Genomic DNA, 13,881 nt, shown 5'->3' on the forward strand with positions numbered 1-13,881 from the left:
TTCTCATTATATAGATGAATGATTTCCAGCAAACGTACCTGAAGGGTTTTTGGATTACAAATTGTTGATTGATGATTCTAAGTCACATCACGTCTTCAGAAAGATACCACAATAAAACAGTAAAACTTTGTACGATCTCATTGTGGCAATTAGGATGTGAGGAATGGAGATTCTCTTAAACTGATATATAGAGGTCTTTGAATGCTCCTGCTGACAGTTTTCAACCTTTCTGTAGTCTAGATCAAGTAATTATGCATATGTCATTTAAGCTGGGACTTCCATAGACACATACAGTCTCTGTGACACTGTTTTACTGAGAGATTTATCTTTTGATTTAAAAGCCGTTAAAATTTGGCTGGATGTTATTATGTCACTACTTCCCACTTGGTGAAATATAGCATCAAAATTAGTACAGGCGAACATGGCAACCGTTATCGTGAAATCTAACTGCTCCACACCACCACAACCCTGCCTCCTGCAGAAACAAGCAGGGTATCATTTCCCCTAATGGTTAATATCATTCCTTCCAGGCCCTGCAATGATGGTGCACTTCCTTGTGCTGCTCTGTACAACCAGAGGGACTCTTTTCCTTCCACTAAAGCACAAGAGTGCAAACTCCACTACTGTTAAGAGCACACACTTACAAGAAATGTGAATACAGAGCAAACACAAGAATGAAATCCTATTTTGAGAAGGCTTGTTTTTCCCTACTACATGTATTAATGAGTTCTATCAAGGTTGCTCCTCTTTTTGGTGCCCCCTGTTTACCTATCCTGAAGTGGATGCACTACATTGGCTTCCAGCAGGTTAAGGAACATGAGCTCCTCACCTTCGAGAGTACATACAGCTAACAATGTTTTTAATGAAAACTGAAGTAGTGACTCAAAGACAGAACAGACTGAAGGAATGAAAAAGCTTGCCGCAGAATTGTTAGCTGGTGAAGAGTATTACAGAGTCTCTGCTGGTACAGATTCTTAAAATGCAGCTGAGACATGAAATCCAGCAATAAAATAAAGAATTAAAAAGAAACAACTCCAGCTGTTTCATTATTGAGCTCACATGCACTAGAACCAGTGACTTAAGCAACTCTATCACCTCTGACACTGAAGTCAGAGATGCCCAAGGCTCAGACCTGGAGGCAAAATCCTGTGGCTCACTAAGCTCTCTGGTCCCATCATGTAAGAGTTCCTGATATGGGCCCTAAATGCCAATCAAACCTTCAGGTGAGAATAGCAATTAATATCAAAGCAAACATAGATGCAAATCTCACTATGCTTCCCTGTATCATCAAGACTGTAGCAAAATCATGCAGCAAAAGCTACACTGTAGCACTTCCTTATCTCCATAAACCAAGAAGAGAACTGTATTAGAGAATCACAAAATCACAGAAGGGGTAAGGCTGCAAGGGACCACAGTGGGTCATCTGGTCCAACCTCCCTACTCAAGCAGAGTCATGCTAGAGCACACTGCAGAGGATTGCATCCAGATGCTTCTTAAATATCTCCAGCGAGGGAGACTCCATAATATCTCTGGGCAATTTGTTCCAGTGCATGCTCACTCACACAGTAAAGTTTTTCCTCATGTTCACGTGCAACTTTCTATGAATCAGTTTTTGCCCATTGTCTCTTGTCCTACTGCTTGACACCACCAAAAAGAGTCTGAGTGCATCCTCTTGGTACTCTCCCTTCAGGTGTTCATATACACTGATATGATCCCGTCTTTACAGGAATGTGCTTTAATTTTTAGGGTTCACACCCACACACTAGTCTCAGTTGGGAAATTTACTCTTCAGTATGCATAGACATGGCCTAATTTACAGAGCATTCAGCTAAAATACTAAAGGCCAAAAACATGCCAAACTCCTATAATATTTTCCAATGCATTTAAATTCATATCATTCTGGAGAACTTCACCAGGACATGAAGTATTCTGCATTAGCTTTAAAACTACACAAAGGAAGTATTTCAGAAACTTATTTAACAGCGACTTGATTCATAAACTCATGGTTCCTGAAAAACAGGGATGAATATACTTTTTTATTTTAATTAAGTCATCTATGGGTCCAACCCTAACCATTAAGTATATACATAAATCAACAAATAAACAAATCTAAACCAACCAACAGCCTCTGATCTCTGGGGGCTGCTCAGTTCACTTGATAATTCTTCAGTTTTTTCACTCCATTTGGCACCAGGACTGACAAAAGGAGATTTGAAGGGAGCGAAGTAATAAACTATAGAACTGATCTTACTGAGGTGAAGAGAAGGACAATTCATTATTTTCCCCATAGAAATATTGATATATTAAGGAAAATAATAATACTTGAAATATTAAGGAAAAAAAGTTGCAGAAGAAAAAGAAAGCCCCAAAAGGTATATAAAAAAAGGTAAACTGAGTCTGGAAGAATAAAACCATTTAACCACAATATGTTAAGAGATCAAGGGCAAAGCAAGGAAGAGAAGCTGAAGATTCCAGCTTCAAACCTTCCACTTCTAAGTAAAAGTAGGAAAATCCTGTGGGTGGGAGATGTTATGGTAGCTTAGTGTTCTCCAGTTTCTACAACACAAAAGCCTACTTCTGCTCAACAGCTTAAAAGAATTCAAGATCAGAGCAACAAAGATGAAAAGGTCAGACTAAACTCATTGCTCACATTGTGCACTAAAAATATACAATGCTATGACAAACCACTTGATGAACACAAATGGCAGAAGACTGAACACTGGCCTCCCCAGATCTAGTGCAAGTTTACAGACAATTTTAAACACAAAATAATTCTGACTTTTTCAAACAAATATTTGAAAGTACTAGCTGAGACTGAAGAAGCCCAAGACAGCATTCCTTTTTTTTTTGCTTGACACTTTGTGCAGGGTGGGAGGAGGATACTGTTCTTGCTCATACCAACACACCCCTGAATTTTTTCCACAAAAGATGGAGTTTGGCTTTGATGTCTGCTAGAGGAAGTTAGAGCTTGCAGCTGGCAAATACATTCATAGCATAGGCACTGGTGGATTAGAAGGAACCTCAAGCAGGTCATCTTGTCTTATCTCTTTGCAGCACACAAATGAAACACAAATTCCCCCATCCACCTAGTGCTAAAATACACAGGCTTAGAATTAGTTTCTAAAGACTTATTATATTAGGTAAAATTTAGTCATGTGAACTTCACAAAAATAGCAAAAATAGCACAGTCACAGACAACTTGTTTTAAAAGACCTATCGCCAGTCATACAAAATATTTCTACCATTCATGAAGCCTAATGCAGCTTGAACCTTTTTTTTAATAAGATATTACTTTAATTGGGTAAGATCTATTTTTTATATTTAAATGATAAATCATTAGTTCTTAGGCTACTCCTGGGCTTGTCTGACCATCCCAGCCATGTAAAATAACTTTAGGCTTCTCCAAGTTGTCTTTGACTAAAGAACTAAACAGAGGCTATTCCACAAAGCAAGAATGGAAGTGAAACAGCAACATCCACCATCATCCTCCAGACTATCCCCACTGGTGACAGAGTTTGAGAGACAGCTATGTAAAAATAGTAGAGTAAAAACTGAGTTTGGTTCCTAGGGAAGAAGTGACAGAAGAGACATCCTCAGATGTCTGAGGATTTAAGAGCTAGAGAAAAATATTATTGCTCCTAACTCCTTCAGTTGATAATCTGACAACTATGTAAAGGCCAAATGAATGCAAGGACTCAGACTATAAGTAGAGAAACTTTGGCATTGTATTTATCACTTTATTTGTGGCAAACTATAATTTTTTTTTTTTGGCTATCTGGAAGCAGAAGTATGCACAGGTCTGGGAATTTAGCTGGACATAACCATTTCCTATAAGAAATACCAACAAACAGTTCATGAATTCTTACACTGCTACATAAGTAATGGGATTTTACAGCCAGCACTGCTTTTATAAATCCATTAAAGTTCTCATAAAAATCTAACGTATTTTTAGGACACAAGTTTTCATGCACTAGATTACAGCTTTACAGATGACAAACTCTGAGCCTGAAACAGCTTGACAATGTCCTTTCAGCCTGCTCATCAGATTAACTTTCTGTCACACATCAGATGAACAGCTTCCTTGGTTTCTTGCCTAATCTAACACATAACCCAAGCAATTCCCAAGCACGATCAGAAGCAAAAAAAGAGGACACTATAACATTCCACTTCTTCCTAATAGCACATTTAGTTTGAAATTTTCATCTAAGAAAGATTACCCTTTTAGCAAACCATTTATAGTGAAGGGACTCTGATTTCAGATAGGATTAAAACATATTAGACATATACAAACCAAGCAGTCTGAGTTGCTTACAGGACTAATAATGTGTTATGGGTCCTTTCACATCTAGGTCACTGGTTCAAATTCAGCTTTAGTTGGTGATGAGTGACATGGAACAATGAGGTAAGAACCCAGTCACAAATCTGGCCTCTTATCCTTGACTCTGCAACATATACTCTGTGCACTTGGGCTACTCACCTAACTACTCTTTCCTGTAAATTCTACAACTGTAAAAGAACAGTAAGTATTATTACTATCTTACTAACTCTAGAAGACAAATTAATTTAGGATTCTGAAAGTACAAAAGATTATCAGAAGTTTATTGCTACTTTCAGGCTGTTCAAGACCTAACATCCAAATACATTAAGTGGGAACTTTCTCAGGACAGCTCAACACCATGATGTTAAAAAAACCCACCAAAACACACTGGCCACACCTATGTCTTTTGATAGGAAGGCAAACATGGAAATCATATGTTGAATGAGCCTGAAATTTCACAGATAGACAGTAGCGGTTAAAAGGGATGAAAATGGAAATCCAGAAGCAGCCATTTTACAAACAGTAAAGATATAGGGAGAAAAGCCTGTGGCATGGAGATGCACTGTGTTCTTCCATTACACAACACAGGAAGTAAATGCCATATCAATGTTAATCAAGAAAGGAGGGAAAGAAGAGAAAGAAAGGAGTTTATCAGCCCTATATCCCTTGATAAAACTTGAATTTCCAAAGGAGCCTGCACTGTGGATGTCTGTACTATTCTTGTCCTGTGGCAAAACAAACATGTCCATTTTCAACAAGCATGATGCTGACACATTTTGCTACTTCAGATCCTTAATTAAAAATAAGGAATGAGAACGACAAAGGAATAAAACACAGAGCACCAATATATTTTAACTCATTCTTAAGCTAAAAGGTGAAAAGCAGTGGTGGTAGTTTAGGCATAACATGATAGATTCATGAAAAACCTGTAACTGCTAGAAAAATTATTATGCCATCTCTTGACTAGCCCTGATTCTAGAATATTCTGGAACTATGGCTCATACACAGCACCGAGAATCTTTTATACGTGCTGGGAAATTCAGAAACATTTCAACTATTCCATGTGTTTTTCCTCAGTATCTTCAAATATTTTAGCCACAGGACAAAAATATGTTTTACTGAAAACATATTTTTTTATTATTCCCACATCAGAGTCAGCTGTGCTTTCTTTCCAGAGGAAGCTCATCCACAGCAATTCTAAAGGGCAAGGAGAAGCACGAGCACTGTGATCAAGACAATTTAATAAGACAAGGCACAACAACTTTGTGCCAAGAAGGAAATTATAAAGGTGAAAAATTATGCCTTTATCTTCCAAATCTAGTTACCAAATTTCAAATCTTTCTGCCAGAGGTAGGGAGCAGTATTTGAGACATGTACTTCAGAGATACTTTGGCAATGGGTGGAACCAATAAAAGCCACAAGCACAATTCTAAAGCTATTTAATGGGCCGTGATTTTCCAGACTCCTATTGACAAAATTATGAAGTAAGCTTATAAATCGGTGTTAAGGCATTGCACTGAAGTTACTTGCTACTCCCTGACATTCCGTTTAAATCTACCTTCAACCTCTTTCCCTTGTCCACTGAAATGAGTTGCAGAAATAATGTCAGTTTTAACCACTGCTTAGTTATTTTTGCCACTGACCTGTACTTGTGTAAGTAAGACACATAAGACAACGGGGTGTGATGAACCAGAACACAGAGAAGCTGATCAGAACCATCAGAAAGTGCAGCAAGGAGACAAAGAGGGGAAATACCCATGTTATGTGAAGTGGAAAGTCTACATGCAATTATCATGCCTTTGCAAGAAGAGCGTTGCTGTGCATCATACATTTGGATCTATGCATGAACTGAATGCTAAATTTTTCTCCATCTGCCCCTCACAAGGGTACTCTGACTATTCTTTGCAAGTGGGGAAAACCAAAATTAAAATATTACTTTGTAAACCTTGATTCAGAATTATCTTTTCTTTTTAGCACGCTACGTCCTCACTATTACTCAAAAAAGTGCTTTTCTCTAATTCTGCTCAGAAAACAAGCACGAAGATGTGAAGTAATATATGGCTTCACAAAAATCCCCATATTACATTCACACAACAGAGAGATGCAGTCTGAGGCAGTGTACTTGAAAACCAAACAAGTGTAATTCAAGGAACAGGACTGAGGATCTGCTTTCCTTCCTTTGTGAGCAGTTGTTTTTCCTTGGAATCTATGATAACCATTAGATAATATGAAATTTGCAGACCAGCCTGTGTATTTCCTCTTGTAGCAGCTTTAGAAGACTGACAAAATAATGCTTTAAATGCATGTGAGTGACAGTACAATGCTGAGAAACTGACATGGCTCAAAAATACATTCACAGCCTTTAGAAAGTATCTGATCCTTTTAGCAACTCTACATACTTTCTTTTTAATTATAAATGGATTTTCAGAGAAACTGGAAAATAATTTTGTTTCAAGACTGTGTTAGGTTAGACTTGATAAATTGACTCACTTAGCCCCCTATATTTCAACAGAAGACTGCAAGTTACAGCGTGGATTTGTGGCCGTGTAGAGTTTCAGTTCTGATAGAAGGGATTCCTTACCTTCAGACAGGGACACATCATCAGCTGGAGACACCAGGTCTGCCCGGAGCCCAGGGCCACTGCTCAGCGCTGTGGTAATCTGATTCGTCAAGATAACCTGCAAACAGACAAGGAGAGGGGGATGGGAAATGAATTGTTATAGCTACTGGAAGGTAGAGAGAAGCCCAGGACTGGAATCCTCCAGGCATAGCATCGAGATGACCCTCTATATTCTGATCTTTAGCAAATTCAACACTCAGAACGTTTTGAACTACCTGCAGAAACTGAAAGAGTCAATTGCAAAAAGTGGAGGAAAAGGGATATTGTTAAAAAGATTAAATACTGAACAACAGTATGTTGATACATACAGGCACCTTAAATGAAACTACTGCTCTGAAGAGCTTCATCTTTTGCTCATATTCCATGAACATTTTGATGCTCCTTACAAAAACCCACCATTTTCTTCATAGTCAAATAGAAAATCTATTTTCCAAGTAATTTCCGCACAATTTACATACTTTCTTCCTTTGGCTGAAACACAGTGCCATGGAGGAAGGTGTGGTAGGGGTACACTCCCATTGATCTGAAGCACAAAAGCACTAAATGTTACAAGGCTATCTTTACAAAAGGGGATTTTTTTAGTGCTTTTCAGGATCACAAGATTCTGATAAACAAAACTATAGTGCCCACTGTGCTCTCCTCTGACAGCATGAGCAATAGTCATTCCTACAAGAGATGAACAATTTCTTGCACCTTTGAATGCATACTGGTTTTTAGCAACAGAAAACATTAAGCAAACGGTGCAAACACCACAGAGAGAAGAACATAGCTACAGCCACAGTTCTCTTGCAATGCTTTGGATCTCTAAGCAGTTGCACTTTTTGCAATAACAGTTGGTCTCCACTTTGCTGACTGACAAACTTCAAAAATTATTTTTTTTTTTAAAGAACCAAAATGATTCTTCTCCTTGCACTGAGAGCAGACAAACTCCAAACTCTCTTACAAATTAATGGCCTGTCTTCAGATGTATTTAACACAGGAGAATGGCAGAAAGGAATCCTACACAATACTTGGTTGAATGTAGCTTCACTGGAATTTACTGGAATAAATTAACAGATTGCCATTGCTAAAAGGAAGAAGAATTTCTCTGCCATTCCCTCCACTACTTGTCCCTCCCTCTGATCATGGCTTCTTCCTGCTTTGTAACTCTTTCAGCAGTAAGATACGACACACTGTCCCCTTTCTTTTCCCGTTGTGAGACCCCACACAAGCTGTGTCAGACCAACGAGCTGTGACTGCAGTGGTGGTGCTGCAGGGTATTGTGTCCTCTTCAGGCAGCATGACACAAGGTGCCAGCAGTGTGATGGAGAACGTGACCTTTACAGGACTCTACCTCCCTGCTCATGCCAGCCCACCCAGCTCTGTAATGCAAACAGGCATGATGGTGCCTGAGAGCTTTATGGATTGTATCAACAGCACTAAATTGAGCATGTAAGTAAATCTTCGCTTACCCAACAGGAGTTCAAGACCTTCAGAACCCAATAGTGATGCCCCTCATGCTCATCTGCTATTGACTACAAACTCTGAACGAACTTGAGCTAGCTGTGATCACTCTGCACAGCTTAGCCACAAAGGATCCACCTTAATCCCAAAGGATGCACCTTTTGGGACTGGGCATTTATGATCACTGCAGTGAACATGAACATGGTAGAAAACAGCCTTGCTTGGTCCTACACCTTGGCTAAGGTACCACTTGCAATAGTCCTAACAGCAAACACATGAGAAACACATTACACCCCTCTGCTGTTTTCCCCAGAGCTGCTGTGTGCACCTACAAGCACCCAAAAGCAGACAGCAAAGGGTCTGGTACACATACCTCCTTGCTGCCACTGATGGCTGACTTGTTCAGAAGAATACATGGTAGGATAATTCAATTCATTAACAAAGGGGGAAAAAAAAGTCACTTTTCCTTTTTTTTTTGCTAGGATACTTATCTTCCATTTTAGTGAGCTAGTTCATCCTTGTGATAGGATGGGCATCAAAACCAGTTCAAGGCAAATGAAAGGAGTAGGCAGCCAGGAGTCAGTAAGGATAAGAAAGGATGTGAGACCTTTCCTTCTTGAAACCATTCTCACTTTGTTTCCACTGTGTCACAAAAGCCATAGACTCACATATCCATAGTACCCAGTGCTAGAAAATGTGCTGAAACAGAGCACACTAACAAACTTATACTCACACGTACTGGTGAGGTATGAAGTTTTCATTGGCACACTTTGCAATGATCACATAAATAACAAGTATCAAGCTCTCTAAGTGATTCAGTCACCTCAGACTCGTGCCAAGATAATCATTGTGCTGTGCCATCACGTATTTTATTATTTATGCATCACATTTTAAAGAAATGTTACCATGATTAAGGAACGTTTTTAATAGAAAAAAATACCTAAGTACACTATATTTCATATTGCTTTCCTTCAAAGGAAACTAACTTTGAAGGCTTCCAAAAAAATCAAAAGAAAAATGAACAAGAAGAATAATGCAACTGCTTTTTTTTTATCTTCCAGATTCCTCCTTAACCAGGAACTCCACAGCACTACTAGCTGTTAAGACTGAAAGTCTTCTTCACCTTTTATGTTTAACTCAAGCAATGCTTCTGAACCTAGACTTCAATTTCTGATGTGTCCTTCAGTAATTATTCAGTACTAATATCCTAGATTCCCTGCTATACTGTTTAAAAAAGTAATTTTAAAAAAGCAGAGTCCTACCCAAGTAAATGTTCCTCTCTGACTTGCTCTGAGGATGGAAATTAAGCATATTCTGAGTTCTGTGAATTCACTGACAGTTACACATTTGCTTAAATATATATCTAAATACTATCTTGAATAAGCACACTTCCTCTGAGATGAAGCCATATGCATAATGCTTATTTTGGAATTAATTGAAAATTATTCCCCATTTCTCCAAGCCTGCAGAACAACACAGACGCAGTTCTCCCATAAGACAAGTCCAGCCACAAGACAAGGCTGTAGCTAAGCACTAGATTTGGCATCAAATTCCCTGTCACACTTCTGCAGCCTCGATTACTGCAAAATTCTTTCATTGGGTACAGGTATTCCTATTATCATATATATATATATATATATATGTATGTATTTTCATTTATCTTTGTGCAGCTCCCTTAATACAGTTTGAACCTCACTTTGAGAGTGTGCAGAGTACTCCAAACTCTCACTAAATCAAACATGCTGTGGGTCACTAACAAAAGGAAAGAGCTGGTCCTTTGCTACAGTCATAAAAAGAAAGCCACCCAGATTCAGCAAGCTCCTCAGAATAGATACATCTATCTTCAAAACTTCAACCATATGCCATTACTGGAAAGTGCCAAGTTTTAGTTTTCCATGAGTAAAATTTTGGTCATGAATACTTTGGCAGTTAAAGTGCCATTCAAACAAGACCATACATTTTCAGCAGTCACCAGTCCTTACAGGCATTCAACCTGAAGCCTTCAGTACTGGTATCACATGACCCCAGTGGCACATTTAAAAACTTGATTAATTTTTCCCCAAATTCTCCTTCATGAACCTGAAAGACATGCTTACATTCCATTCTGCCATCCTTTGAAATGGTTTGACATATTCAGAGAGCTGCAAATAGGTGTTTGAGGGAATGGTTAAACTTGTGGGTGATACGGAGAGAACACCCAGAAAGACAAAGGAGATCTGGTGCCAAACAGCTCTGTGAGTTCTGGTGAGGAATCACATTTGTGCATGGACAGCATCAGCTGAGTCTCACACATTGCTTCATACATGGGTGCACAGGACATCATGCTGGTTCTTATGTTAATGATGCTGTTTCTTACAAACCACCAAAAAGAAGGACTGGGTTGGTCTGATAGGTGCCACACTTGAGAGAAACTACCTGCTAAAAACTACCTGCTTGGAAACAAGCTGGGCTTCCTAGAGAGTCCAAGCAGACTTACTAGAGAGCGCTTTGCATTGAACTAGCAATAGCACTTCTTCAACTCTTCATTGTAGATCTGCCATTAATTTAACCTGTGTAGCACAGGAGACATGCCAGATCCTCAGACTAAGTAGGTAAGGAAAATTTGCCTCTGTTGGGGTCCCTTTGGACAAATACTGGACAGCTTACCAGCCAAGCACAGCTTCCTTTCAAGAGGTTCAAAGCCAGTCATATGTTTATTAACTTCCAGCAGAACACTCAACAGTGAGAATATTGCTACATGGTATTTTGATGTTATCATACTGAAATACACAGTATTTTAAAAGATATTATATTTAAAAACACCTAGTATTTTAAGAGGAGCTCCTATTTCCAATATCAACGAAAGAGACAAAATATTGCCACTAAGACTTGCAAAAAGCCATCATACCTCTACATACACAACTGTGTCCTTACATGTGCAGCAGGTAAGGAAGCTTTGCTATTGCTTTTCTGTTCCTACTTCGTAATGAACAAAGGGTGTAGGTCTTATTTAGTCAGCAACTGTGCCTGAATGAAAAACACTCTCCACTGCTAAAAGAGGGAAAAAAAGAGTCAGCTAGACAGCTCAGTAACACTAGAAACATGCTTCAGTGCAGTCTCCCATGGAGTTCAACAAACCACTGCCTTTAACTTTCAGCCCATTCCCTTGCCATAGGTTAAGAGAGCTATTTAACAAGTGAAAATTTACAGTCCTCAGCCTTCCAATTCTGACAGAATTACCAACTCTTTGGAAATTCACTCGGATTCAGATTTCAAAATCCTTTCTGGGAAAAAATCTACTACTTAAAATACCACACAAATGATGGACTACACAATTTCCCAATCTTTTACTTCAATTCTTACTGCAGCATAGCTATCTCAGATTGTAAAATAACCCCATATAACAATTAGAATTGTCATGACAGCAAGAAGTATTAGAAAACCCAGAGATAAACACAATAAGACAGCAGGAACACTTTTTCAACTTCCTAATTTTAGACATGTTAGAAAAACCCAACTTCCTCCTCTGATTACTTTCTCACTTTTTATAGGAGCCAATACCTGGAAAAAAATGGACACAAGGATTTCTCAAGGAAAACAGCACTCGGGTTCCAGATAGATCATTGTTACTTCTAAGGTTTAATCTAAAAGTCAACAACAGTGTTAATGTCCCATTGAAATCTTCATATGTTGTTGTGAAAACAGAGCCACCATCCACTGATGTGATTTCAGTAGATGCTAGTTTTTTTTTGGAAGCATATTAGAAAAGTAAAAAAAAAAAACTTGCTTTTTGTGCCTAAACTCACAACATTCCCATTTATTTGGAATAGCAAAGTTCCTGCATATGCAGAAAATCCCTGCAGGTCCTGGGAGAGAGTTGGCCTAAGAACTTCACAACAGAAGAATAAGCAAACTATATTTTGTTTGGTTATTTATACAGTACAATTTTTCAAGTACTCCTCCTGCCCATCCTAGACCACACTGAAATTACAAAACCTGACTTTGTCATCCTTGTAAATCCAGTTGAGTAAATAAGCTGTTTTCTGTAAACTTGTGGTCTCAGCCTCCTTGTTAGTTTATTGCAAAATTAAAGGGAGCTCAGCGCAGAACTATCAATCAGTAACCAGTAAAGGTAGAAAGTCTTCTGGAATGTACCAAAAGGCAAAAAACCACACTATTTCATGAAATGGCTGTGTGTTAAAAGAACGAAGCAGAAATCCCTGTTTCGCATGCAACACTATTTAGTAAAGTTCTTATTAAAGGCTTCCTATTGAGCTGGGAGAACAAGCACAAGAACACTTGCAATAATCTCACATTACTCCACCCTTATTAGCCTATGAATTTTGTGGTTTTCACTGTGCCCAAGAAACGTCACTAGAGAGCACCAAGTATGAGTGACGAGTCACTGGGGCTGGGATGATGACCCTGCATGCTGGAGGAGAAGGAAAGGAAGTTTTACTGATCCCCAGCCAATCTGTCTTCCCATCCCTGAGAAGGCACCTCCCTCCCTTTCTCTGAAGGGCACAGCTTTGCATGAGGTATTCAAGTAATGGCTCAAAACAATAAAGGACACTGCACCAAGCAATACCACAAAGTCAGATGGAGCTGCCAGCAAGCCTGAAAACAGCAAAAGGGAACAGTGAGAAAAATAGGGTGAAAAATCATGATTCAAACAACTGTGAGAGCAACAGCCTTCTCCTTGAAAACCTGTTAAAGATCCTCAAGACTGCCATCAGTTGGCTCAAGGAAGAATCCAAAATTACCACTATCTGTGACAGTAACAGGGTACTTGTGGACTTAATCTAAGCTACTGAATTAGCTTTTTCTTCAACTTCTGTTTCTTTGGGGAGATTTTCTTCAGCCTTAGTGTCCGTTTGACACAAAAGCCGTCAAAAGTTGTGCAAGACCTCAGCAGAACTTCGACTTAACACTCACAAGGAATAAAACATGCTTAAAACTGAGCTTTTTTGGTGAAATCACGGAGTTACAAACAGAAAAAAGAAAGGTCTGAATGCAATACCAAGAGTTCCTAACCAAAACACGAGTTTTCAAGAGAGAATGTCAAGTGCCCACAGCTACAGCAGCACTTGAAGCCAGTTACTGCTCCACAGAGCCTCACCTCACAGGAAACTGGCTTTTAGTGAGAAAAGCCTCTACACAGTCAGACAGCTCTGGGCTCCAGGACCAAATTAAATATTTATATCACAACTATAAAAATGACAAGAGATTAAATATATATATATATATATATCTATATATATATATAGATATATATATATATATCTTCATTCTTAGAAAATGCAAAATATTTTGGCTCACACAAACCAAATACAAAAGAAAACCCAACAGTTTATCATCTCAAATCCAAGCAGATCACCACACCCACCCAATACTTATCCCACTAAGTGTCTTGTATTCCTGAGCTGAGCAGCCACCAGCCCCAGCAGCTCAGGTTTCTGTGGGAAGAATATCAATAATGTCAAATACTGTATAAAGCCCAGACATCACAAATAAAAAACCT

At 38.8% G+C, this 13,881-nt stretch overlaps 1 protein-coding gene across 2 annotated transcripts in view; it reads right to left on the reverse strand.

Moving 5' to 3' along the window:
• The window catches only part of RAD51B (RAD51 paralog B), a 398,879-nt gene that overhangs the window by 202,223 nt on the left and 182,775 nt on the right, over positions 1-13,881 (reverse strand). For both annotated transcript variants that reach the window (XM_036383247.2, XM_036383248.2), the window contains exon 8: positions 6,900-6,996. In XM_036383247.2, the coding sequence (XP_036239140.1) occupies positions 6,900-6,996 (97 nt within the window). The remainder of the gene's footprint in view (positions 1-6,899; positions 6,997-13,881) is intronic.

The sequence above is a fragment of the Molothrus ater genome, chromosome 6 (assembly GCF_012460135.2).
Source record: "Molothrus ater isolate BHLD 08-10-18 breed brown headed cowbird chromosome 6, BPBGC_Mater_1.1, whole genome shotgun sequence".
Classification (NCBI taxonomy): Eukaryota; Metazoa; Chordata; class Aves; order Passeriformes; family Icteridae; genus Molothrus; species Molothrus ater.